Source organism: Nymphalis io, chromosome 21 (genome assembly GCF_905147045.1).
Source record: "Nymphalis io chromosome 21, ilAglIoxx1.1, whole genome shotgun sequence".
NCBI lineage: Eukaryota > Metazoa > Arthropoda > Insecta > Lepidoptera > Nymphalidae > Nymphalis > Nymphalis io.
In genome coordinates, this window is record NC_065908.1 from 970442 (window position 1) to 998045 (window position 27604).

General features: G+C 32.4%; 3 protein-coding genes across 3 annotated transcripts; 2 read left to right on the top strand and 1 right to left on the bottom strand.

Annotated features, from left to right (window-relative positions):
* Positions 1–1170: 1170 nt before the first annotated feature.
* Positions 1171–17070, bottom strand: LOC126776965 (probable cytochrome P450 301a1, mitochondrial). The gene is made up of 8 exons (XM_050499828.1): positions 16585–17070; positions 6040–6233; positions 5313–5514; positions 4675–4837; positions 3666–3835; positions 2666–2744; positions 1989–2186; positions 1171–1473 (listed from the first exon to the last, which is right to left on the bottom strand). Exons 1-8 carry the CDS (start codon positions 17058–17060, stop codon positions 1360–1362), a joined length of 1596 nt encoding a protein of 531 aa, XP_050355785.1. The 5' UTR covers positions 17061–17070; the 3' UTR covers positions 1171–1359.
* Positions 17071–21449: 4379 nt separating this feature from the next.
* LOC126776958 (uncharacterized) lies at positions 21450–23004 on the top strand. The gene is made up of 3 exons (XM_050499819.1): positions 21450–21940; positions 22233–22337; positions 22656–23004. Exons 1-3 carry the CDS (start codon positions 21665–21667, stop codon positions 22980–22982), a joined length of 708 nt encoding a protein of 235 aa, XP_050355776.1. The 5' UTR covers positions 21450–21664; the 3' UTR covers positions 22983–23004.
* Positions 23005–23761: 757 nt separating this feature from the next.
* Positions 23762–26942, top strand: LOC126776957 (GDP-D-glucose phosphorylase 1). Its single transcript, XM_050499817.1, has 6 exons — positions 23762–24070; positions 24174–24312; positions 24575–24722; positions 25299–25401; positions 25943–26240; positions 26757–26942. Exons 1-6 carry the CDS (start codon positions 23900–23902, stop codon positions 26864–26866), a joined length of 969 nt encoding a protein of 322 aa, XP_050355774.1. The 5' UTR covers positions 23762–23899; the 3' UTR covers positions 26867–26942.
* The last annotated feature ends 662 nt before the right edge of the window (positions 26943–27604 follow it).

Here is a 27604-nt window from a genome sequence, read left to right on the forward strand (position 1 = left end):
CTTTAAAAAAATCGTTGCCTCTGAATTCTGAACTCTTTCCGATCGTATCGAATTTTACGTCCCATCAGATTATAGGAGTGAATAGATAATGCACTTGTTTTTGTGAACAGATTTCTTCTTCTTCCTGCCCTTATCCACTACGTGGGGTCGGCACAACATGTATTTTCCTCCCACTTCTTACTGTCACTCGTGATCTCAGTACTTACCCCTTTCAGACACACATCCTTTCTAACGCAATCCATCAACTTTCTTCGGCCTCCCTCGTCCCCTATCTATCAACATTCATACTCATCACCCTTCTAGTAACAAGCTTTTCATCCCTCCTCATCACAGATTTGTGCACAGATTTCGGCACAGATTCTGCACTATAATTACATTCTGCGATGTTGACAAGTCATTGAGAATGGCCGCCAAGGCCAAAAACGGACAGATAGACACCATTATTATTTTTAAATAACACCATAAAAAACTCATTTAACTTCGGTTATATAAAATATTTTTTATTTTTTTATTTTCGCAGGCATACTGGTAACTAATTTAAAACCGTTAATAGCACAATGCGCCTAACGATGTATAAGTCGCAGGTTTGATCCTGAGCTCTTGGGTAATGCTGTCCCCGCTAATAACACAAGCTTTATGCTAAATTGGAAAGGTTATTACATAAAATGAAAACCTTACAAAAATATACTTGTATATGATTGATAATTAAACAAAAAGAAAAAGATATTATATATATATATATAGGTAATTTATATTTGTAATGACCAAGTATGTTCCCAATAGTAAATAACTAAACAAAAGTAGGTGTTTTTAAGAAATTAAATACAGTCGAATATAATACATTTATTTACAAAAATGTGTACAATTTTCCAATATTCTGTAATAATTTGTCATACACGTTGTTTATCAATAATAATCTGTTAAATTGTTAGTATTATATATTATTGTACGTGTATTTATTTTTAAATGTTTAAAGAATTAAGAAATACACTTAATATATGTCATAATATTATATTTATGTAAAATAACCGTAAATGCAATAATTAAAAAGTAAAACAAATATATCATCCAAATTTGAAGTTTTAAAATAATGATGTTCAATTTTATTTAAATTTTCTGTTCACAAAATAATAATTTAATTATATATATTTTTATTATTTTTGAAGTTGATGGAAAAAATAAAATACAATTAAATGAGATAAGGGAAAGCGAATAATTATCGCTTCATATGATTAATAATTAATTTAATAAATTTCAAAGGGTCTTCACTCTCGACGAACATTTAAAAAATGTCCAGAAAAATTAAACAGTTACATAAGCTTTCAGGGTATGGCTCAAAACAATGTTCCATGTTCATTATTACGCCGGTCGTTCTAACATGCGGAGGCGCAACGGACCGTCTGGCGCATACATGAAGGTGACCGCGTAGTCGAGCGGCTCGTGGTGATACTCCAGGCGATACCGACGGAGCAACTGTAACATTTTTCAAATATTAAGAACCTATAGCAAACAATAAAATTGATACTAGTTTAGGAATGTAATCTACGAACATTACCATATATTGTATTATTTGTGATTAAAATTCATCTCGTTCTTGACGGTGAAGGAAAACATCGCGAGGAAAACTGCATGTGTCTAATTTCACTGAAATTCTGCCACATATGTATTCCACCAACCGCATTGGAGCAGCGTGGTGGAATACGCTCCAAACCTTCTCCTCAAAAAGGGAGAGGAGGCCTTAGCCCAGCAGTGGGACATTCACAGCCTGTTAATGTGTAGTGTGTGTATTAACAAAAAATAAATAGTATATAAATAATAATATGAAAAGTTTAAGGACACTCGAACTAATCAGCCACCTAATTTTCAGCGAGTAGCACCGGCAGTACCAGTTTCTTAAAGTACCATATTGGTGCTGTGATTATTTCTGTGATTTATTAATTTGTGATAATCTTAATATAAGTATTACCGTTTAAATAAATATATCATACCTTAGCCAGAAGCACTTGAATCTCCAAATCAGCGAATCGTCTCCCCAAACAGATTCTGGCTCCAAAACCGTATGGCAAGGAAGCAAAGGAGTGAAGTCTGCCAGTGCTCTCCAGCCATCGCTCCGGTCTGAACTCCTCAGGGTTGGAGACAAATTGCTCCATATTTCCCGTAACGATCGTGGGGAATACCACTTGGACCTGTATAATTGAAACAAGAAATAATAATCTTAATAAACATTACCACTCGCAAGTACTTTAAGCAAAAAAAGTAACTTTAAGTAGTAAAAAATTAGAGTAACAGACCGTAAATAGCCAAGTACGAATTTGATTTAAGGAAAGTTATTATTGTTACAGTATTAGAGCCGTGAGACCATTGGTTAGGAGACGAGAATCTTGACTTATAATTTCGAATTCAAACCCGGACAAGCGTCACTGAAGCTTAGATTGTGTTTATAATTCATATTGTGCTTGGCGGTGAAGGAAAACATCGTGAGGGAACCTGCATGTGTTGGACAAAAATCTGCCACGTGTATTAATCCGCATTGGTGCAGCGTGAAGGAATAAATAACTCATCCTCAAAAGAAGAGGAGGCTTAGCCTAGCAGTGGGACAATTAGTTACTTTACTTTTTTATTAGTATATAAGTAAATTACGGACTACTTCAATTTCAATTCTTACCCCTTTCGGAATGTGGTAACCGCAAATAACATCGTCTTCTTGAAGAGTTCTACCGTTTCCTATGACTGTTGAGTACATTCTGAAAATTAATAATAAAAATATATTTATAATAAGTGGTATCCATATTGTATATTTTGAATATTATATTTTATATTTTGAAAGGGAACTATGCTATTATAATGATTCAAATCAGCTATTGCAATTTACTTGATGTAAATTTGTTTTTAAAATTAATTAAAAAGTTATTCTGATGAAGTAATTATGTGCATTAATAATTATCGGGCTTACTTATAAATTTTGCTTAGCGGCTGTTTTAAAATGAAGAGAAATTGTAATTTTTAAATGAATCTCTTTCTCACATCGGAATATTATTATTATTAAGAACTCAATATATAATTGATTATGGAAATTAATTGTTAAAAGGACTACCGAGTATATTATATACCGATTATTCTCAGTAGAATCTACATTCAGCACAGGTGGTAACTTTAAATTTAATTCAGTCTTGAAATCATTCAAAAATTATTATTATAACCTATTTGTACGGACAGTAGAATTGTAATGGCGTAATTCAGAAGCGACCATCGGCTTGATATTAACAGATTAAAAAGCTATGAATAACGGATTATAGGAAAAATCTATAAAGATGAGAGATAGGCGTGACAATGTAAATTTTAAGTGTCAATAAGTCAATTCTACTATTGCTATATCTAAATATTTATAAGCGAAATACCACTCATCACGAGATCTCCTAAACTACCCGCCCGAATGACTTGAAATTTGTCACAGGTACTCTTTCCCCGACGTAGGCTCACTAAGAACGGATTTTACGTGAATCCTATCTAAAATACAGTTCTCTTCTTATGTACCCGTACGAAGTCGAGACGATTAGCTAATCTACTATATAAGCAAAACATGTTTTTTTTAATATTATTAATTTTTTAATTTATTAAATCTTAAGCTGTTAAGTTTAGAACCTATAATATAAATAGCATACTACCTGAATACTTCTCTAACGAAGGCCTTGGTGTAGTGCAGTTTATCCAAATCAGCGTAAGTGAGAGGTTTACTCGGATCGGGCAGTACTCGTCTTATCTCCTCCGCCATTTTATCTTGTTGCTTCAGCCTTGTCGCCGCTTGATATAGAATTGAACATACCGCCATCGATATCTGGAATTGCATTATCATCATTTTTTTAAAAGTCATGAATGTTATTTTAAATACAATTAAAATTTGTTACCATCAGTTAAAGTTATGTAAAATGAATTGGATTAATTAATTACATCCTACATACCACCATATTTAAATATATATATATCTTAGAATTAATTGCTTAAAGGAATTATTAGAAAAAAATATCTAAATTACTCATTGTTGATTTCCATACAGAAAACACACAACAAAATTATAACTTCTACATACAACATATATAGACATAATATTGTCCAGGGACATGACATCCTAGATCCCAAGCTTGATGGCATATTAGCGATGTAAGAAATGGTTAACATTTGATACATCGCCAATATCTATAAGCAATGATGACTTTCCTGATGACCTTTGACTGATGACCATCCGATGTAGTATTTACCAGATTGCCTACATATTTGAAAATATACATATAACGTATACAGAGACACCTACACCAATGGTATAACATATTAAGAAAATAGTTTTAATCTGATCAAAACAATTGAACAAAACTTATTATTCAGATTCAACAATAAGTAAATATTTTGCAAAAATAAGCCGAGATGACCCAGTGGTTAGAACACGTGAAACTTAATCGAAGATTACAGGTTAAAATCCGGGTGAGCACTAAATTTTCTGACTGAAACTGAAAGAAAACATCGTAAGAAAACTCGCAGCATGATGGCATATGCTCCAAAATATATAAAAGGAGAGTGTGGGACATTTACAGACTGTTACTTTAACTATTATGCATAATTTGCTTGGAACATTCTGGATTAAGTTAAGTTACAAGTATTAACCAAATAAGCATTATTTACCGTATCAATTCCAACAAGTATAAGATCAAGAGCCATAATAGTTGCAATCTTTGGGTCTCCCTCACTTTTTAGAACTCTTTCCAATAAAGAAAGATCGTCTTCTGATGTTTCCTTCTTATTCTTCAATCGTTCCAAAGCTTCATTGATATATCGTGAGCATAACCTGTGATAAAATATATATTTAAATAATTACAAGAATAAAACAACTGCTCCATGGATCTTATCCGAACATTCCTTAAAGTCTGGCTAAACTCCAAACTCATCATGCGCACAGCATTTAAAGAAACACCAGAAATATATTAAAAGTGACTGTATTGACACATAAAATATTATAATTTTTCCTTAAAAGGAAATAGTTTGAAGAAATTTTGACAGAGTATTTTAGTGATGTAAAGTGTTTATGCAAACCAGCAAGAATTACCTGATGGAAAATGACCTTTAATGACTATGGATATCTCATTTCTTAAAGGCCACCTGTTTTTCCGGTGTTGCATGCAGGTGGCCTTTAAGAAATGAAAAGGATTTTTTTCTTGAACAGTAAGAAAAGCCGCCAGCGAAAGCTAGTTCCACGGAGTGGTTGTGCAAGGCAAAAAATATTAATATTAATTTAGTTAACCTGAATAAAATAAAGTACTCACTCAACGAAGAAGTTCATATTATTGACGTATTTGGTCCAAAGCGGAGTTGGGAAGTATCTCCAGTAGGGTGCCTTCAGTTCAAGTACGGCTACGTTTCTGAGAGCATATTTAGCAGCGTCAATAATGCGTTGAGGTTCTGAATCTGTCGTCACGTTTGGGGAGAGACAGCCCAGCCGCACGTCGAGGGCCACCCGGCCGATACCTATTAATATAAATTAGAATAGTAAAGTAAAAGCTATTTAATACTCCACTACTGCACTAAAACCTTCTCTCCTTTCGAGGAGAAGTTACGGAGTTTATTCTGCCACGCTTCAATGCGAGTTTGACACACACGTAACATATTTCAATCCGGTCTATTGCTGCTTCTTACGATGTTTTCTATTACTACTGAGCACAAGATTAATTATAAACATAAATTAAGCACATGGAATTTCAATAGGAGTACTATCTGATTCACGTGTTCAATCCACTGAGCCATCTCAACTCATGATTAATGATTATACTCTTAAAAAATCACCTGAAGTTAACTTTATTACTACTGAGTAACTCCAACAAATCCAAACGATATAATATTGGTCATTGAATTAAAATTTCTATAAATGAGCTATATCTCATTTGAACTTGCAGAAATAAGTGCCGCTTGAATTAAATCTGCTAGAACATAGATATTTACTTCTAACTCCTAAACAAAAAAACCTTTGTTATTTAATGTCAAGATTCTACTTACATTCCAAAGACCATCTATGTATGTCGTTATCGAACTCGTGTGGTAGATCACCGAATTCATCTCTCGCTTTCTCCATGTATGTGATGAAGTCTTCCGTCACCATCTCGATTGGTGCCACGTATTTTTTAACTGTCTGCGGCTGTAGTATCGGCCTCTGCACTTTCGAACGAAACTGCCTCCATTTATCGCCGTGACTGCAATTTATTTATTTATTGAAAACTTTTTATACATACAAAAAAAACACAGATAATCACAGTAAAAATATATTACACCTAGAATGTAGTATATAATGTAAAATTCAATCATCACCATAATTATATATTAATACTAATGAATAACTAAATAATAAACTAATGAATGGGGGATGTATTTTTATTAATGCCAGGCTGAAGACTTCCTAACCTACACACAAAGCTTAAACCAGAAGATGTAGTGTATTTCAGGCATTTTCCAAGATTGCAGAAGGTTCCAGATATATAACACAACTATTTCGAGCCATATCCTCATATTCTTCTGTGCAACAGGCAGTAATATAAAGCATTATTACAATTACTAAAGAAAGAGTTACGTCATCGAAATATTCTAAAACATTAAAATATTATACAAAAATTCATAAAAGTAGAGTATAAAGAGAAGTTATCGTTGAGAATATCGTTAGTCTCCTAGACAACAGACAGACACGAACGTAAAACTATTTATAACAATAAACAAGTTATATAGTTAAAATTAAAAATATAAATAGTTAAGTCATAATAACATATATTTCGCAATACTCATGGTCAAAGAAACCCGCTCGCGACAAAGGCTCATCATATACACTTTACGACCAAGGTTTAATTACAACATGCAATCTAAGAATAAAGCTATAAAACGCGAATATTGTTCAACAAAATACTCTAAGTTATTATGTCATTCTAAAACGAAATATTGTCAGTTTAATTGAGAACTTCACAAGAACAGCTGAACCGATTTTGTTAAAACTTTTTATGTTTAATAGCTAATAATGACACAATATATCTACGACAATGGACGCCTATAAAATGATGATATGAGAATACCGAATAAACTGAAATGTAGACAAGCGAGTCCGCACTCTAAATTAGTACACACACACGGCCATCTGATCCCAAATTAAGCTTGTACAAAGCTTGTGCTATGGAAACTAGACAACTGATATACTACACATACTACTTTTCTTTTGTAAATACATACTTATATAGATAATTACACCCAGACTCAAGACAAACAGAGATGTTAATGCACACAAATGTCTGTCCTGGGTGGGAATCGAACCCACAACCTTCGGCGTGAAAGGCAAGTATCTACCAACAACGCCAACCGGCTCGTCATTATATAAGCGAGTATATAAAGATAATTATAACATTAATAAAATTCATTGTTTTATTTTTATTCCAGAGTAAAAAAAACATCAAAGGCCAGACTGTCTGACAACAGTTTCTTCATCTATAGTATAGAGAGTACATTTATATACTATAATCAGTTAAATAAAGCAAACATGCAAAATTACAAAAAAAATATACAAAAAGCCGAACAAACGTCTAATATCTATGTATTTCAATATATACCGTAACAGCCTGTGAATGTCCCACTGCTGGGCTAAAGGACTCCTCTCCTCTTTTTGAGGAGAAGGTTTGGAGCTTATTCCACCACGCTGCTCCAATGCGGGTTGGTGGAATACACATGTGGCAGAATTTCAGTGAAATTAGACACATGCAGGTTTCCTCACGATGTTTTCCTTCACCGTAAAGCACGAGTTGAATTATAATCAAAAATTAAGCACATGAAAATTCAGTGGTGCTTGCCCGGGTTTGAGCCCACGATCATCGGTTAAGATTCACGCGTTCTAACCACTAGGCCATCTCGGCTTTTTTTATAAATAAAATAATATAAGGAAATATATATTAACAAACGCAATCGACATAAAAGATCATTTGTTCTTCCACTCTTGTGAATGCATTACATTATATTTGTTTACAAAATAATAATATTAATATGTATACCATTCGCATTGCTATGAAGAAATCGCACTCGGAATGAAAATAGAAATAGCTTTAACACGATTGGTAGTCTGTCTGTTCGTGAGACAATGCAACAATGCTCTACTGACTTACGCGAGCCAGATTGTGATGTGATATTATTATCTTTAAAAAAAAACACAAACATCTTGTTTTTAAATTAATATCTATTTAATGAAACTGTTATAGGCCAACTACCTTGGTTGTCTAGCGGCTACATATTCATTTGTTTATGTGTTTATAATAATGTCTATGTTTAAAAACGTTTAAAGTGGTAAAGTTTTGTTTTTATTATAGTAAGGCAGACGAACAAATTGAAACTTATATATACTTGTGCTACAAGATGTATAAATATATATATCGTCTGTAATATAATGGAACTGCTATGATATATCCGTCTTGCTCGTAATTACACTAATTATTTGTTATTAGAATAATTGGTAATATATGGTACCCACCCAGATAAACCTGTACAAAACCCGACTGTTTGCTTTGCGCCCAGTTGTTCAAACGTGATTGCGTAACAAGACATAGAAAACTTGTATATATCCCAATGCTGGGCAAAAACCTCCTTTCTCCTTGTGGTGTTAGAGCTTATTCCACCACGCTGCTCCAATGTGAATTAGTTGGATACACATGTGGCAAAATATTATCAGACACATGCAGATTTTCTCAAGATGTCTTCTTTCATCGAGATCATGAGATAAATTATAAAAAGAAATTCACAAGAAACTCCGTAACTTGTTAATATTGGTTTTATTTTAAAAATTCATACGTCCCCTTCAAATTTTACTTTATCCATATTTGTCGCTCAACTTAAACTAAAGATCATATTCATGTAATTTGAACAAACAAATGTTATACGAGCCAAAGTGTGTTTGCGATGTTTAGTGTTTGCAAAACTTATAATGATATTCATTCTAAAGACTGTAGTGCTTAGTATGTACAAACTGTACATACTTAAGTCACCGCAGAACTGACTGACTGTGACAATTATAACGCTTAATATAATTATATCCTGTATCCTAAAATATCAAAAGGCGTGTTACTGTAAAACGGTTTTCAACATTTCAAGAGTGAGATACGAAACGCTTAGCTACAGAATGCACAACTAATATTTAATATTAAGAGGATCCCCAAGTATTACTTGTACTGTTAATTCAATTCATATCTTCGCGATTTAATTAAAGGCGTGCCTGCAATTATTTTTACACTTGGTGTTGATGGTCTGGGTAGGTATCACACACTGGTCACATATTCCACCGCTAATAGCAATACTTCGCATCGTTGTGTTCGGATTTGACGGGCGATTGAGCCAGTGCAACTACACTCACAAGGGACTTAACATTTTAATTCCCAAGCTTGGTGGGATCGTTACAATGGGTGGTTCATTGGCAGTCTACCTACCTACTTTAAGTATAAAAACATAGCAGACTACCTAGAAAAAACTTTATATTACACCTTGATCATTTCCAATAACTATATATTATATTACAATAGAAAAACGGCCAACTACCAACCCAGAGCGAATTTGAACCTGTCTGTTCCACTTGCCTATATAATATTTAACTTTTATCTGTCTACATACGTCATTTTTTATACACATTCTTCTCATTTATAATACTAAGGTCTGTAAATACCCAGATTTAATATGTTGAACAGCCAACGTTCAATCATCATCGTGAAGTCCAAAGGATCATAGAAAACAGTGTGAAGCTTTATAATGTTCGCATTTATATGTTTGATTTTAAACGAGCACACACAGCGTGAATATGTATTCGTGTTTTATGATAAATATTTGAAACGATGACTTTAGAACTTTGGAATAAGCTCCAAACCTTTTCCTCAAAATGAGGAGAGGAGGCCTTTAGCATATTAATATAATTTAAGATACGATTTCGCTGTATTATTTATCTAGTGTTAAGGTTTTGTACAAGCCGTTTGCGAAAATATCACCCACTAATCACATATTCTACCGCCAAACAACAAAACTTAGCGTTGTCTTGTTCCATTTTGAAGGGTGAGTGAGCCAGTGTAATTACAGGCAAGAGACACACAACATCTTAGTTCAAGGTCGTTGTGCATTGGCAATGTAAATGATCGTTGATATTTTTATAATACCAATTATTATACAAAAAAATCATTATCATAGCATACATTAACTTAATAAGTCTTACTAATATTATAATGAACAAGATATTTATTTAAGAAAATTTTCACGTTGGTAAGGGTATTCGTGTGCTTAGTTTATTAACGTCTTACATCTATTATCACATTTAACCAAAGAAATATTTACCTAACTTTACTTTACTTTAGCAAAGAATTTATTTGAACAAAGGCTCTTCAAGATTAGTACATAAAAACGTCACAATTGTAATTAAAAATAAAAAATCAAATATTTGTAACTTAACCCATAAAAAATAATCTATTACAAACTGTATTTGACACAAAATAAACGCGAAGCGATTTTATAGAGCCTTTTGTATTCTACAAAATTACCGGAAACAGTGACGGGAGATTAAATTCGAGTGTGTATGCAGATCACGTCACACGCTACGCTAACATAGACAAGGTGCTTTCGCTTCGCCCTACTTCCCAAGTGTGTCACATAATTATAGATACATTAATAATCATTATTTACTATGATAATATACTGTTAATATATACATCATGAAATTGGTACCAATAAATAAATATAATATAGTACAATATAATTATGTATGTCAGTAGATACATAATAACACCGAAAAAATATATTTTTATTTGTAAATTTATTTGTTTTACATATTATTAATGTTATTGTACGTCTTATTCCGCATATAGAAAACTTTATGCATATTTCTTAAATTTCCTAAAAAAAACTTAAAAAGAGGGTACGATAGTATTGAGAAAATAAGGCTGTGACGAATTTAAACCGGTTTTGACCACATTTCGTTATATGATGAAACGTAAAAATTAATGATTATGAGTCTTATATCTTTAAACATAAGGTTGATACTAAATTAACATCTGAGGAATATCCGCTGTCTTATTAAAAATTCTTTCACGTTTTTCCGCTTAAGAGAAACTAGTTGAATTTATATTTTATACAAACAGAGTAACGTAGTGAAAGAACACGATTATAGAAATACTGGATTTAAATATTAATATAAAACAAAGTTCAATTAAGTATTAATATCAGCCTAGCCGAGATGGCCCAGTGGTAAGAACGCGTGAATCTTAACCGATGATCGTGGGTTCAAACCCGGGCAAGAACCACTGAATTTTCATTGAAATTTCATTTCAACAAATTGCTTAATTTGTGATTACAATTTATCTCGTGCTTTATATACGGTAATATCCTGGGACAGTGGTAAGAACGCGTGAATCTTAACCGATGATCGTGGGTTCAAACCCGGGCAAGCACCACTGAATTTTCATGTGCTTAATTTGTGACTATAATTTATTACGGTGAAGGAAAACATCGTGAGGAAACTTGCATGTATCTTATCTCACTGAAATTCTGCCACATGTGTATTCCACCAACCCGCAACGGAGCAACGTGGTGGAATAAGCTCCATACCTTCTCCTCAAAAGGGAGAGGAGGCCAGGAGGCCCAGCAGTAGGACATTCACAGGCTGTTACTGTACTGTAAGTTATTTACACATAGTAACGACAATATTACGTCACCGGGTTACTCATCTTCAAACCAGAACAGCAAAATATTTATATCTTATTATGTGCATATATCAAAATTATACTTCATTCGAGTATACTTTACATAAAACATCCCGAATCGTTTCCAGCTCCGAGATAACAAACAGCCGAACAGAAGAAAGAATACCGTGTTTATGTTTATCTATTGCCTAATATTAGTTGAATAGTTTGTTGTTCTTCATTGTCGTTATAAAAAAATATTTGTTTTTTTATGACATATGGATGTGGATACGCCAATGCGCCACCAACTTTGGAAACTGAAATGTTATGTCCCTTGTGCCGTTAGTTAAACTGGTTCTATCCCCCTTCAAACCGAACACCCAATAATACAAGTATTGATGTTTGGCATTACAGTATATGATAAGTGGCACATACCCAGTCGGCCTTGCATAAAGCCGTATCACCAATTCACGTGAACGTGGCATTCCAAGCTGAATTGTTGTGTATAGTTTAACCTAACGCCATAACAATAATTGGCATATAGACGGGAGAAGAGAGAATTGAGAGGCGAGAAAACGATAATTTTTCAGCAAACGTCATATCTGATAAGTTTTTAAACAAAAAACAGACACGTCTATGGTCCATTAACTAGCAAATATTGTATGATTTTACGAGTCTACATATTATTTATTTTATCCTAGTACTACACTTAAAAATGCCTATGAGCCTCTTCTTTGAGGATTCTTGGGTTTTACGTTTGCTTCATACAAAATTTCATCAAAATCGGTACAGTGGTTTAGCCGTTTTCACGGCGTAATAGACTAACAGGGTTATTTTCTCATTTATAATATTTGTATAGGTATTTTTCCTCTTTGGGTGTGCTAGAAGCAACCTCTCCAAGTGATAAGAAATAAATATGTCCTATATACTGTTATCTTTTGACATCTACTGTTTCTATTATAATATTATCTGGTACGTGTAATAATAAATGTTAAATAAATAAATACATTATATAAAAATAGTATGTTATTAAATCTTGTGAGTGATGTTGACAAATGAATGAATCAATTGGGAATTCTCAAATGCGTGATCTAAGTTTGTTATGTCATGCATTGTGATGTGTTAAAGATTAGAACAAAGTGGGGCATTATGACAATGTACCGCCACTGTCAGATGTTTTAGCATCGAAGTGCGAATAATTCGTATTAACAACTTGCAAAAACGACCGTGAAACATTAACTTGAGGCATTTTATAGAGAAAGTAACGCTTTTTTTTTGTAATGCCTACTTGAACAAAACTACTAAACCAATATACGTAAAACTTATGCCAGAAAATGCAGGGCGTTTCAAAGGTTTAAGTATATAAAAGTATTATATAAATGGCCGCGTTTCACAGTTTTACACGCTTTTTAAGATTATTGAGGTGACAGGCGTGAGATTCACGCTCTTGTTTTATTATTGTTTTGTTGATCGTTAAACAAACTAAATAGTCAACAAATATCCCACTGCTGGTCAAAGGCATCTTTTTTCAGAAAAAGTTTTGGAGCTTATTACACCACGCTGTTTCAATACTGATTGGTAGATTCACGTGTTATAGATTTCCATTCCATACCAGCAAGTTTCCTCACGATGTCTTCCTTCACCGTTGAGCACAAGATGAGTTACAAATATATAACTTGTATATTATATCCTTATTATTATTATAAATGCAAACGTATGTTTGTTTGCTTGTTACGCTTTCACGTGTTAAATATTTTTTTATATTATAGATAAGCGTACTGGCAAATGTCGGCCACTTGATACTAAGTGGTCACCACCAGCCATAGACACATGCCAATCGCATTGTAAGAAATTTTAACCATCCCTTACATCGCCAATGAAACTAGTAGTTAATTTTTCTTACAATACGAATGGCTATTAGCAGTTGTGATTACTTATTATTAAGTAATCAATATAACATAATTCAATCATTTAAAAGTCAAAATTCAAACAATAGAAATCACTGTTAGGAATATATCAAGTTATTAAAAGTACTAAATTGTCTATGATTTCATCTTAATATCTTTGATTGGTAATTACAGAACGCCACAAGCTACGTGTTAGTAGGATTACTGCCAGATAACTATGTCATAATTAACAAGTAAATAGTCAATTGCTAAGCAAACAATACAAAAGTCATAGAGTAAATAATACAACCACTTCATATATGACCTTAAAAATTCCAATAAATTTTAGTACATCCGAAGTAACTTAGTATCTTAACTTATTGTTATATCTAGGTTAAATCTTGTACCTTGGTCTTAGTAAGTATATGCTATGTCATGTGCGTAATATAACCCGAGGACGTAACTTAGACCTAGGCAGTGGACTGTCACGCAATAGATTTTGTAATGAACCTAGTCTTAAGTACAGACTTAGTGATTATTAAACAATTTTGTTAATTTCTATCAAATAATGAGTTTTATTTATTCTTAATTATTTAATTGTTAATATACATAACGTTATTATTTAACTATAAATATATAGTATAGGAATAAGCTCCAAACCTTCTCCTCAAAAGGGAGAGGAGGCCTTAGCCCAGCAGTGGGACATTAACAGGCTGTTACTGTTCTGTTAGTGTATATAGTTAGAATCTCTATGACATAAATAATTAAATGTTCTTTTTTTTTATAGAATAGGAAGGTGGACGAGCATATGGGCCACCTGATGGTAAGTGGTCACCAAACGCCCTTAGACATTGGCATTGTAAGAAATGTCAACCACCAACCTTGGGAACTAAGATTTTATGTCCCTTGTGCCTGTAATTACACTGACTCACTCACCCTTCAAACCGGAACACAACAATATCAAGTATTGCTGTTTTGCGGTAGAATATCTGATGAGTGGGTGGTACCTACCCAGACGAGCTTGCAAAAAGCCCTACCACCAGTAGAAATGTAATAAAATGTAAAAATAAAATGTAAAATTCCGTTGTGTGACTTGACCGATTTTAATTAAAACATTGTGTACTTATGACGTGATTTATGAGGTTATTCTTGGAGGTTGCTAATGTCCAGTTTTTTTTTTAATTATCCGACCAAATTATTATTTTTTATATTCATGACTCTCATTGGTTAATATGGCAAACAGGAAAATTAGTAATTCCTTAAAAATTGATATTGCTAGTATTCTTTAAATAAAAGGATCCAAACCTACTTTTTAAGAGATGGCGACAGAGACAAATAAATTGGATCGCAATGTGCGTGTATTGATTATGAAAGAAATCGAAGGTTCCATTATATTATTGTGTTACTTAATATTCCGATGTAAATAAAAAATACAGTGACAATAGATAGCTTAAGAAAAAAAAGCTGTTAATAAGAAATTCTTAATACATATTTCTTTCACATCTAATTGCTTTTAATTATTTTAAAAACGAAGTGGAAATACGTTACGGCATATATGTTTTTTTTAAGTTTTCCGATGACCAAGAACCAAGAAAAGGGAAATCAGTATAACTTAAATGAGGATATTCCAAGTATATCCTTGCTTTAAAAGGAAATTAGGTTTTTGGCCTGGATTGGAACTAATAAATAAAATTAATCTGAGTTATTTATTTTATGGAAAAAAAATATTGTGTAACAGTTCAAGGCAATTCTCGAATCTTGCTGTGTCATTGATGATCTTGTGTAAAAAATATTTGAATAGTCACTTACATGCAGGCTTGGGAAAAATTTAATCAGATTAATGATTAACGATTACAATAACAAGCTTGAACTGCAAAAAGGACATACTGTTATTCATACCTAACGTCTATCAACCACCCCCTTAAGATGCGGGTGAAGCCATATTCAGCCATAACCGTAACCGTAACAGCCTGTGAATTTCCCACTGCTGCTCTTTTTGAGGAGAAGGTTTGGAGCTTATTCCACCACGCTGCTCCAATGCGGGTTGGTAGAATTCACATGTGGCAGAACTTCAGTGAAATTAGACACATGCAGGTTTCCTCACGATGTTTTCCTTCACCGTTAAGCACGAGATGAATTATAATCACAAATTAAGCACATGAAAATTCAGTGGTGCTTGCCCGGGTTTGAACCCACGATCATGGGTTAAGATTCACGATATATTATATATATTCAGCCATAAGCCAATTTAAATTAAGCTACACTTTTTTTTTTAAATACATTATTCGTACAACGAAAGGCCTTGGTCTCAGCGCAGTCATATTTATATACCGAGACCATATTTAAAGTATGTAAACAAATTATAAAGTTTATTGACATTTTGACCTAAAAATATTTGCAACAACTTTCATTTTAAATGCGATTAAGTTTTTATGTTGAAAAGAATAATGAATTTGAAATAGTCTTGTTGACCGTCTGTTTACCGAGTACCAAAGAAACGCTAAAGAGAAAAATAAGTCTACATAATTATATATAGTTCTAAGAAAAGTAGAGTCGATCGATTAGTGGGAAATGTATGTGAAATCTATTCTTTACTCTTCGCTTGAGAATATTGTAACGGAAACGACTTTTCATTATATTGTTTTTTTATAAAGTAATTGTTCAATTAATCACACACAATTTTGTATAATATATTTCATAAAAAATATAAATAAAACTGCTACCAATATTGTTACTGTAGTTATATTGATATATACAAAATACTAGGTAAATAGAATGTATAGCCATCGCCACTTTTGTAAGATCGCAATATTAAAGTCGAAAGATTTTAATTCATAACGCAATAAGTAAATTTGAATAATTATTACAAATTATGTAAAATACACCGCTAAGAAACTTAACCTAGTTAAGGTTGACATTTTAACAGAATAAAGAAAAAGTTAAAGATACAATAAAATATACCAAAAATGTTAATAAGATTAACTCACACGCCAACCACACCAGGCAGGTCACCGAAGAAATCCTTTCGCACTTCCGATTTATATTTCACAAGACACGGCATAGCTGGTCTGAAGGGCGTGGGCCCTTCCCGCCTATACATTCTCTCGATCTCATCTGCATCATACACAAACAACAAGTCCGGTCGCCCGATCAAACCCCCTAACCGAACGATTCGACCGTACCTTTCTAAGAACAACTTCGTAACTTTCGCGAATTCCGAAATATCGAACTGCCCGATAACAGGCACCATTCGCCACGTATTCCCAAGCAGGGGAATGGGTTTGGGCCCTGGGACTGCGGAGTAGGGTTTCGCATTTGCGAATATCTCTTCATTTAGAGATGCGGCTGGAGCGATTTGGGAGCGTTGTCGCTTTGAAAACGGACATCCTGTTGTTGCTTGGCGGGAGTTTTTCGCAACGAACGGACGGCTATACGCTGATAGAGCGTGAAGCGAGCGACCCATGGCGGTTAAGGCCGCATCGACGACTGGACAGCTGTGCTCAAGTCGACTCAGAGATCGCACATTTACCGTTGCTCACTGTATCGCTGTCACGGACGTCGATCTCGCATCCATTCTCTTTTTTATTTTCGCGATAGCGCTTTTTAATTACAGTTATTTGCAATATGTTCTCATTTTGCGCTGGAAGTAAATTAATGCCTCTACTGTATTGTGTTAGTACATTTTTAAATAAACATTTCAATTCATATTAATATATTAACAAGATCATGAACTGATCACGTCGATATTCTAAATTTAAAGCACGTGAAACTGAAAACGCAACTTCTTACATAATTAATTATATATAATTCTTATATAAAAAGTTATATAATTATATACTAAAATCTTCTCCGAAAAGCGCGGGATCTTCTGCTATAAGTTTTATTTATATGGGCTTAGTAGTTTTTTCAGTGAGACATTACAAAAAATTGTCTCCTCAATTATTGGTATAGATATATTTACAAGAACACGATATATATTATGTACATTTATATAAATAGATAAGTTGAAACAATGTTATAAAGACGAATAAGGTCTGCTGAATTATAAGTTGTATTAACTATACAAATATATAATATCGAAATGTTGGTCTGTGATGTAGTTCGGTTTCGGCTTAAAGGCTCGGAGATTTTGTCATAAAGAATACAAAAATTCACTTAAAATGAGAAATTACTATTATAGACCTAATAAAGTTTAAAGTATCTCTGATATAGTAAAATAAATAGGTAATAAACTATAACTATAAAATGATGGTTGTAAAAAAATAATATAAAAATAACAAAAATAAACAAAAACGCATGGTGGTGAACCAAATCAATTAAAAGATATTTGGTAAATATTCAATAAGGCGTATATTAAAAATAGAAATATTTGACTTTTAAAGTTAAATCGTGTAATATATTATGCATTTGCACTCATTCAAACATTTTATTTTGTTCCATAATTGGTTTAATATTTATTTGCAATTAACCAAAACCGGAACAAACCATTTCTTTATTATTATTTTTTTGTCTGTCTGTTTATTCGAGGTAAACTTCAAAACTCGTAAAAATTACAAATCTAAATAATTTGGATTGTTGTATCCCATTAAGTTTTTATTTAATCAAAACAACATCAAGTTCACATTTATGCTAACCGTTAATTATGTAACTATAATTACTAAAATCTATATTTTCAATAATTTATTCAAATTTCCCTTTGATATAAAAAGCATTACTTTCCTTCCGTTAATATTATTACGTGTCAGGGTAAATTATTATTCTATAATACAAAATTTAACGCGGATTAAACCGCAGGGCACTAGTATTTGTATGTATTGTTGCGTTCCGGTTTGAAGGGTGAGTGAGCCAGTTTAATTACAGGAACAAGAGACATAAATTCTTAGTTCCAAATGTGACATTGCCAATGCCAATGGCATTAATAGACGGTGGTGACCACTTACCATCAGGTGGCCCATGTACTCGCCTCCTAACTATTCTATAAAATAAAAATAAACTTAATAAATAATATAATTGTTACAAAAACAATTGCAAGGTGTTATTGACCTTTTAATTTGTAAGTTTTTTTTCTATCAATGGATATGCCGCTTACTCAAGTGTTCGGGTCGTGCTTAAATTTATAAATTCAAATGAGATATCATACAGAATATAAAATGCTATAATGCCGTTATGTGCTTTTGCTTATATACTCACAGATTCACAAGTAGGTCAACGTTTGGCACTTCGATAAAATTTAAATAAGAAATTGAATAATATTTTTTATTTATTTACTCTGGGAAATACATTCCGGAACATAAAATAACAAGTTTAGAGGTCAGTGCAGGTGTAAGGTGCCTTATATGGACATAATATTTCCTCTTCTCTCCTCGGCCGTCCGATGGCCGTCCTCGGCACGGATCGGAGGCTGCGGGATCTTGTCGAAATAACGCATTCGCGGCCCCGTGCTGTTCTCCGTTCGTGGCTTGGTGAAGCTCTTCGGGGGGTGGAGGTAATCTCGCACCCCCCCCCTTTCTTTTTCATAAACTAAAGTAACAGCCTGTGATTGTCCCACTGCTGGGCTAAGGCCTTCCCTTCTTTCTTGAGGAGAAGGTTTAGAGCTTCTCCAATGCGGGTTGCACTGGAGCAGCGTGGTGGAATACACATATGGCAGAATTTCGGTGAAATTAAACACATGCAGGTTTTTCTCACGATGTTTTCCTTCACCGTCAAGCACCAGATGAATTATATACACAAATTAAGCAATGCAATGCAATGAAATTTCAGTGGTGCTTGCCCGGGCTTGAACCAACGATCATCGGTTAAGATTGACGCGTTCTAACCACTAAACCATCTCTGCATTTCTTTTCTTTTTCATGCAGAATATATACCCTGATAATCATTAATAAATAAGAGATAACTACCAAATTACTTTTCATATAATTTGACTTAAGGAAAGTGCGTACAGGTATTTTGATTTTGAATATGTTTAGATCTACTTTAGAATTTCGCATTTTGGAAACGTTAATTTTAATTGAATTAAAAACATTTGCTATATCGATAGTTGATGTCAATATTAATTTGTCTATTGTTGCGATAGGTCATGATTCTCGTTGCCCAATGGACGAGGCGTATAAATATAAGTTAGAGCTACTGCGATTAATTCTGTATTATTCTGTATTATTTTTGAAAAAGAGTAATTCTGCTTAGTTTATTTAAGAGCATTTTCGATACAATGTACATTACGCCAGAAGTATACATTAGTATACATTAGAACATATAAGAAATTATTTAAATTACGAATATCTTTTTTATTTAACAAACGATTTTAGTCTTTTAAGTGATTTCTGTTACGCCCGCTCGAGGCGAGAGAGCGCGCGAAGGCCGTAATACGTAAGTGTAGATTGTTTCGCAGCTTCGCGTTCACGCTTCGCGTTGTTCCCAGATTGTTGTCGGTTTTAATCCCGACAAATGGAGTGGAGGAAGCATTGCGAGCTTAGCTGACTATGTTTTTAGCGCTCGATTCACGGATATAGTTCGCGGCCACGATTCCGAATGTAGAGCCGGCTTTATAGTCCGCGGGCCAATAAACAGAATGGGACGGAACTATGTCAAAATAGGTATATAGCTAGGTAGTTTCTGAAAAAAATATTATTCAATACTGGCAAAGCAAAAGTGTAATAAGATTTTAGCAGATTATGCTTATGTATATAAGTATAAAGGTGTTCGTATATATTTCATAATTTTAACTCTCTTTTATAGTTATTATTCGAATCTAATAATACTCTTATCACTGAAATACTTTCACAGCCATAAATCTGTAAAATAACGCATTAGCAAACCACGAGCAAAACGACACTAACAAACAAATAATAACGTTTCAAGTTTCACGAGTTTGCCGACGTTACCCCCCACTATAACCGGGTGGATCGGTTCCAAAAGATTATCGGATCCCCTTACCATCGTACGCAGGTTAACACTTTCACTGCCAAGCTAAAACCGTAAGACATTTTCAAGTTCATCGAAAGTATAACTTATTGACACAATGAATACTCTCACTTAAAGTATTATTAGACAATATATACATTTGCAACACTTTTTAATGTGCTAAATAATTGTACAAAAAAATAGTAATGACGCGCAGTGATGTTACTGCGAAGTTTTCACTTTTAGTACCATTATCAACATTATTTTTACATTATCTTGTTATAACAACACTTAAGTGCATTGGTCACTTAAAATTTTGCGTAAATTTAAAAGCGAAATTCCACATCTTAAATAGTATTCGTTAATCAATACCAGTGTAAATATTATTATTTTTTTACCTTTTTAAAATTTAACTTATTGAAAAAAGTTATAAAAAATCTCGTATGATTTTTTTTAAATAATCGATTTCTAAAAAAATCAACCAAAGTTAACAATTAACATTTCCGCACATTTAATGCAGTAAAAGTTTTTCTAGATTTTGAAACATTTGAATTTTGTCCTATTTTCAAATAGGTAAATGTTTAATTGTTGTTTCCGCTGATTGAAATACCCAATACAAGTAAGCAAAAACAATAATTTAATTGTTGATACATAAAAGACAAAACCAAAAGGAAACTTGGCTTTTATTAACTTAAAGAATTGTACATAATAAGCTGACAATATGTAACATTTGACAGGATAAAAGAATAGTATAATTTCTTCATAAATTAAACGTCAATTTTACGAATGAAAATAACGTTTTCTTAAACATTTTAAGTAATATAAATAATTTTCGTGCATTCGAACTTTTAAAATGGTTCTCAGTCGTTTAATATTGTAATTCGAATGAATCGGTTGAGCTTTTATATCTTTACGAACGTCTAATCATGAAATGACATTTGACACTGACAGAACACAAAATATATAAACAAATTTAAAAAATAAAAATAACAATTTACAAATCAAACTTCATCAAATTATTATATATTTTGATTTTAAATTAATTATTGAATGCAGTAACGAAATAAATTAAAAAGAACATATTAAATAAATATCCAAAACATTTTAAAATAACAAGTTACAGCATTATTTATGTATTCATGGACTCTATAAGATCAATAAATAAAAATGATATCAGAATTCGCGAAAGAAAAAGTTTTTTGGACTAGAAAAATGAATCTAAAATTGGTAAAGTTCATACAGCGTAGACCAAATATATGGAATCCAAAACACCCAAAATACACTTCAGTTGCATACAGGGACCGCACATACGCTGAATTTGCATCGAAATACGGTAATGAATTTACAGGCCAAGCTGTAAAAGACAGGTGGACAAATATAAGATCTACTTTTGCTAATTATTTAAGAAAAATAAAGGCTAGTCAAGCTAAAAGTGATGGTGAGGTTAGTACCATTAATACTTCAACATCGTCTTTTTAATTCAACATTATGATTAATGGCATTGAATATCATATCATGTATTTTTATTCATTAATTGTAATTTTTCATATTGGTCAGTAAATGATTGATTGAATTAAAAGATATAGTATTGAATTGTATCCCCTTTTATACTATTGTTATTGTTGTATTTGTATAATGTATTATTCAAATTTTCCTCTTATTTACAACAATGAATCTACTCTAAGAATTATATATGCTTAGATTTGAATGTATATTGAAGTAATTTCAATTATAGGAGTATAGAGTGAACTGGCACTTGTGGGAAGCATGTCAATTTCTGAGAAAAGTCAATCGAGCCGTTAAACTCCGCACAGACAACATAGAAATTGAAGATAAAAAGGTGAGTTAAAACTCCATTCTCATTTATAGTAGGTGCAATTATCAAATTATTAAGTGCAGTATTGAGTAGAATCTGTGTGGATTGTGCCAATAAGCAAAATTTGCTGTAAAATGCACTGGATAAATAGATTATTGTCTCATAAATATATTATTTACCTTCAAATTAATTTTATTTCCAAAAAATATTATGTTGCATTATTAAATTACTTATAGATATTTAATAGTAACTTTCTCCTCATAAAAGGAGAGAAGGCCTTAGCCCAGCAGTAGGACATTCACAGGCAGTTACTATATTTAATAGTACACTTATTTTTTCTAGGATGTATTTACATCGGAAGAAATGGATTCTCAAAATGAACTCGACTATAACAGCGACCAATATTCTGACAAAAATTCAACCAATTCGACTATTTCTTGCCGAGGTATTGCAGAGAATTTAGTATCGGTATTTAAATGTGTGCAAAATGACACATTCAACTTAGATAACACAAAATATGGTAAAGTGGGAAGAGCTGTCACCAAGAAATTAAATGAAATGAGTTCCTATGAAGCAGCGAGGATGACACAACAGATAGTGGACATATTATGCCTTTATGATCAAAATAATTTATTAAATCCGAATGATTTGAAGACTGAATGTATATAAAATAAACTATATTTGCATTTTACTTTATCCCTTATTAACACTCATAAAATGTTAAAGTTATTACATTTAATGAGTAGGAAAGACAATTCAAAATATAAAACAAAAACTTTTAAAGGAAATTGAAGTATTACATACATAAATTTTTATTTATTTACTGACAGAAAAAAAATTACGAAATTATAAGAAATCATGCCATTAGTCTTAGACCACGAAGGATTTATTTGCCTGGTTTTTAATATTATGGTAAGTGCAATAATATAAATTGCAAATACTTAATTTTAATAAAATAATTGTCATATTATATAAATGCATAAATTCAATTCATAATATGAATTATTCATATAATATAATATAAGTGTTCATAATTAACTTATATATTATTAATTATTTGATGTTTTGAATTTATTTAATAATTTTTATATATATTCCTCTTTTATTATCCTATTTATATCATTATAATCCTGTGGTGATGTAGTCTTATAAGTTAAGTGAAAACTACAATAAATTTCTGTAACGCTGTTGATTAAAATTAAATCATAAAACATGCCTTTTGTAAGCAGCTGCTTTGCGTATATTATTTTTGCTAGTCTCTCGTTTGTTGACTGCCCTATTTTTCAAGACATATATTTCATGGTGTGTGGTCTGTGATGAGTTATCTGTAGTCAAACGAAGTTTACGCTTTACCACAAAGATATAATCTGTTTTGTCCAATTGTTGAGTGTTGACAGTTGACGTATTTATATAGTAACTACTGTCATCAGTCTAAATAAAAATAAAAAATGAATTTATTATCAATACATATACCTAAATAAATCAAATTATTAAATTAGTTATAATGGAAAATAAATTTTAATTTACGTAATAAACTTTCGTAAATTATCAACAATTTTTATGTTATTTTATTGTTATCTAACGAAATGATTCAAATTTATGATTCTAAATCACATCAAGTGATCGAAGACGGGGTCTGCCAATTCTTACCGCTACTTAAGTTAAAATGGAATGATATTCATTTAAAAACGAATGTATTTAGGTATAAAATTATGAACTTACAGGAGAGATTAGTAAATGAAAAATATTTATTACAGGTAGGTAATATTATGTGAATTTATATATCAAATATAACAAACTATTTATTTGTCAAGTTCGTTAAAGACATAATATTTCATAATATTGTGTTCTTTTTTTAAGTTAAACCCAAATCGGCAAAGCAAACGAAGATATCCAGAAGAAATAAATGATATATGCCAACCATTTGATGAAAAGAGGTTTAATTTTACAAAAGTTTCCAAAGAAGAAATATTATTCACGTTTAAAGAAAATGGTGAAGGTAACTTGTTTTATATAGTAAAAATTAAGTACCAACCTGTACATGTACAACACCCTGTATAATTGATATAGTACTAGTTTTAAGAAGTCTCTTCTTAAATTAATGATTTAATGAGACTATATATACACTCATTATATTTGTATCTAAAATTTACAATAAAAAAAAGTTGCCAGTTAAAACACAATGTGCCACAATTGTTAGATTTTTTAATGAAAACACATTATTAAGTGAATTTTTATATTTAATTTGTTTTTAATTCTAGAGGACAACCATGCTGTGCTTGTGAATGTCAGTCCAATATCTAAATATCATTCTCTTCTCTGCCCGTCTATATACAAATGTCTACCACAAGTCATCACTAAGGAAAGTTTGAAATTGGTCATTGATTTAATGCTATTAGCTCAGGATCGGTGAGTAGGCAAGTAAACTTTGTTTTGTTTTGTTTTAGTTATACAAACCCTTTTATTTTACTCTGTGAACTAGAATAAGCAGGCCCTGGAGTGTGATTCTGTGAGATTTTGTTACTATTAAGTAGTACTTTCTTCTTTATCTAAACAACACAGGTTCCGAGCATTGGGTTCTCTCGGTGTTGTCCGGTATCCAATGCAATGGCGAATGCCTGTTTAAGATCGGATGCCAAAAAAGTGGCACGACCCAGGTTGACCAGCCAGGTCTACATTAAAGGTGTGCCTGGGACAGAACCACACAAAAACCGAAACAGCCTTTTCTACAATCTTAAATAAAACCACTTTGTATTTTTCACGATCATTAAAAGATAAAAATAGAATAGACAGTGATGGCAAAATAAGACCAGGAAAGCGCTGATCCCTCTCAGCAGAGACCACAAGGACGTTGGCACAGCCCTTTCACAGTCCATCAGAGCTTAAAAGATGGGTAGTGACAAAGGCTGTTAACTCGTTAGGTGGTTTCGTGTGTCCTGTTAGAATAAGACTTGAAATATCTAATTTTATATATTTTTATTGCAGAAATCTAAGAATTGGATTCAATAGCTTGTGTGGTTTCGCATCAGTGAATCATTTGCACTACCATCTGTTTATTGAGAAGCAAAATCTTCCCGTGGAAAATGAGGTAAATATTAACAAGTCCTATTATAAAATTATATGTAGTTTTCCACGTGATATTCATAAAAAAAGTATCAAAATCGGTTCAGCTCTTAGGGTTACTTTCAACCGGGTTACAGGTTCTAGCAGCTTCCAACAGGGTTACTTCAATAAATGACCGTAATCAGCGAAACCGCACCGTACGGACAAAGTCGTTTTATGTTTTGTTCTATGTGAATGGTATTCGACTATTAAGGTCAAGTAATTTGAATTATGTGAGGACTTAACATGGGCTTATTATGTTCTCAATGTATTATTAACACCTTTCTTTTATCTTGCTAACTATTTACGTGGTTATTATGATAGAAGTATCCGGCATATACCCTAGTCACACGTAGACTAGTGGTACTCCATCTTTTGTCTATATTAATATTAAACCATAGACAATTTAGTACTTTTTATAATCATTTGATATATTCCTATCACTTTATAATGACAACATGGACTGATCGATAAAATATGATATGATGGATAAAACATCTTCTAATTAAATGTTTTTTTTTTTTCAGAAATGTATAAAAATAAAAGGACCACTGTTCAAGTTTGACGACAGCTACCCGGTAACAGCATTTTGCTTCGAAGTATATCATGGTTGTGAAAATATTGATGAAATATTTATATTGTTGAATCATTTGCTTCGAAAATCTATTGCGCACAATATTATGATCACAAGAGGGGATCCAATTGAAGCTAGCTGTGACGTGATCAGGGTGGTTGTATGGCCGAGAAAGAGTAGCTTGGGGGCTAAACTGCTGCTGGCGTTCAATGTTGCTGTTTGCGAATTAAGTGGCTGGTTTCCTATCTATAGTAAGTATAGTTCTAGGAGGCCATAATGATGTGCCAACTTAAGTATATGCTTGTAGTTATACTGACTCAACCACGTTTCCAGTTTGAAAGGTGGTTGAGCCAGTATAACTACAGACGCAAGGGACATAACATCTTAGTTCTTAGGCTTGGTGGCACATTGGCGATGTAAGGAATGGTTAATATTTCTCACAGCGCCAATGTCTTTGAATGGTGATTACTATTTACCTTTGGGTGGCCAATCTGGCAGTCTGCCTACCTATTTTAAAAAAAAGATATAACAATTGAAGATGAATAAATAAATAGCTTAATGGCAAAGGGATAATCGGGAGATTTTGTTTTGTGATGTGTATGTATGTACTCCGTTTCACCTTATAGTTTTCCTCTGGAGGAGTGGATAACTTGATGCCATATCCAAGGTCCTTTTCGAAAGAAATAGCAATAGCTTTTGTCCCAGTTTTATTTATTTGTGTTTGTATATTAAGTGAAATAAATACTAATTTAAGTGTTCAAATTCAGATACGGAAGACTTCAAAAATCTCCAAGAAGAAAATTTAGAAAACGAATTGAGAAAGTGGAGGATTGATAATTTTGATGAATTATGCGAGGAATTAAAATTGTTGTATTAATTATTCATATATCGTTCTAATCATTAAATAAGAGTGGTTGTACGGAAAGTATTACACGAAATAAACAATCATTTACGAATAATTCACTTTTATTGGACAGTCCTTAAAAACCCCCTTTATTATTTTAATCATACAATTCATTATTCCCCAAAATCTTAGGGAGTAAGCTTGCTTTATAATATTTTGCTTATTTGCTGACAAAATTAACAACTTTATAAAACAAAACTACAAATAATAAGCATTTGAATTTTATCGGGTCCGTTTTTGGTTAGAATTTAATTTCAAATATCCGACTATAACTCTCTATAGATACTTAATCTACGGACTTTTGCTTCAAGTTTCTTCAATTCTTTCTAAAATTCTTCAATTCTACCTTGCCGCATACACCTCGTAAGAATGACACTAATCTTTGCACAGAGACTTACGGTGATCTATAATATAGTCATAAACGGTACTCGTCACATCCGGAAATAAATGGCAACAACTTTGCCACCCTACTTCCGTTCCCAGTTAGACTTCCCATTCCCGCTCCCATTTAAAATCACCACCATTGTAAATAGATTATATCTAGCTATGCAAATGCACTTATTTGCATAAGTATAGATAATTTTTCCAAGTACCTATTACAATAGACGAAAGTGACCAGAGAGAACATTCATTCTTCAAACCGGAATTACTTCTAAGTGTTGCTGTTATATATAGCCGAGATGGCCCAGTGGTAAGAATGCGTGAATCTTA

Excerpts from the sequence above, each read along its gene's own strand:
- LOC126776965 (XM_050499828.1), bottom strand. The coding sequence starts at position 17,060 with ATGGGTCGCTCGCTTCACGCTCTATCAGCGTATAGCCGTCCGTTCGTT. Across the intron at positions 5,515-6,039 it reads ACATAGATGGTCTTTGGAAT|GTATCGGCCGGGTGGCCCTC; the intron begins GTAAGTAGAATC and ends TTATATTAATAG. Across the intron at positions 2,745-3,665 it reads TTCGTTAGAGAAGTATTCAG|AATGTACTCAACAGTCATAG; the intron begins GTAGTATGCTAT and ends ATTAATTTTCAG.
- LOC126776958 (XM_050499819.1), top strand. The coding sequence starts at position 21,665 with ATGATATCAGAATTCGCGAAAGAAAAAGTTTTTTGGACTAGAAAAATG. Across the intron at positions 21,941-22,232 it reads AAGCTAAAAGTGATGGTGAG|GAGTATAGAGTGAACTGGCA; the intron begins GTTAGTACCATT and ends TTTCAATTATAG. Across the intron at positions 22,338-22,655 it reads TAGAAATTGAAGATAAAAAG|GATGTATTTACATCGGAAGA; the intron begins GTGAGTTAAAAC and ends TATTTTTTCTAG.
- LOC126776957 (XM_050499817.1), top strand. The coding sequence starts at position 23,900 with ATGATTCAAATTTATGATTCTAAATCACATCAAGTGATCGAAGACGGG. Across the intron at positions 24,071-24,173 it reads ATGAAAAATATTTATTACAG|TTAAACCCAAATCGGCAAAG; the intron begins GTAGGTAATATT and ends TCTTTTTTTAAG. Across the intron at positions 24,313-24,574 it reads GTTTAAAGAAAATGGTGAAG|AGGACAACCATGCTGTGCTT; the intron begins GTAACTTGTTTT and ends TTTTAATTCTAG.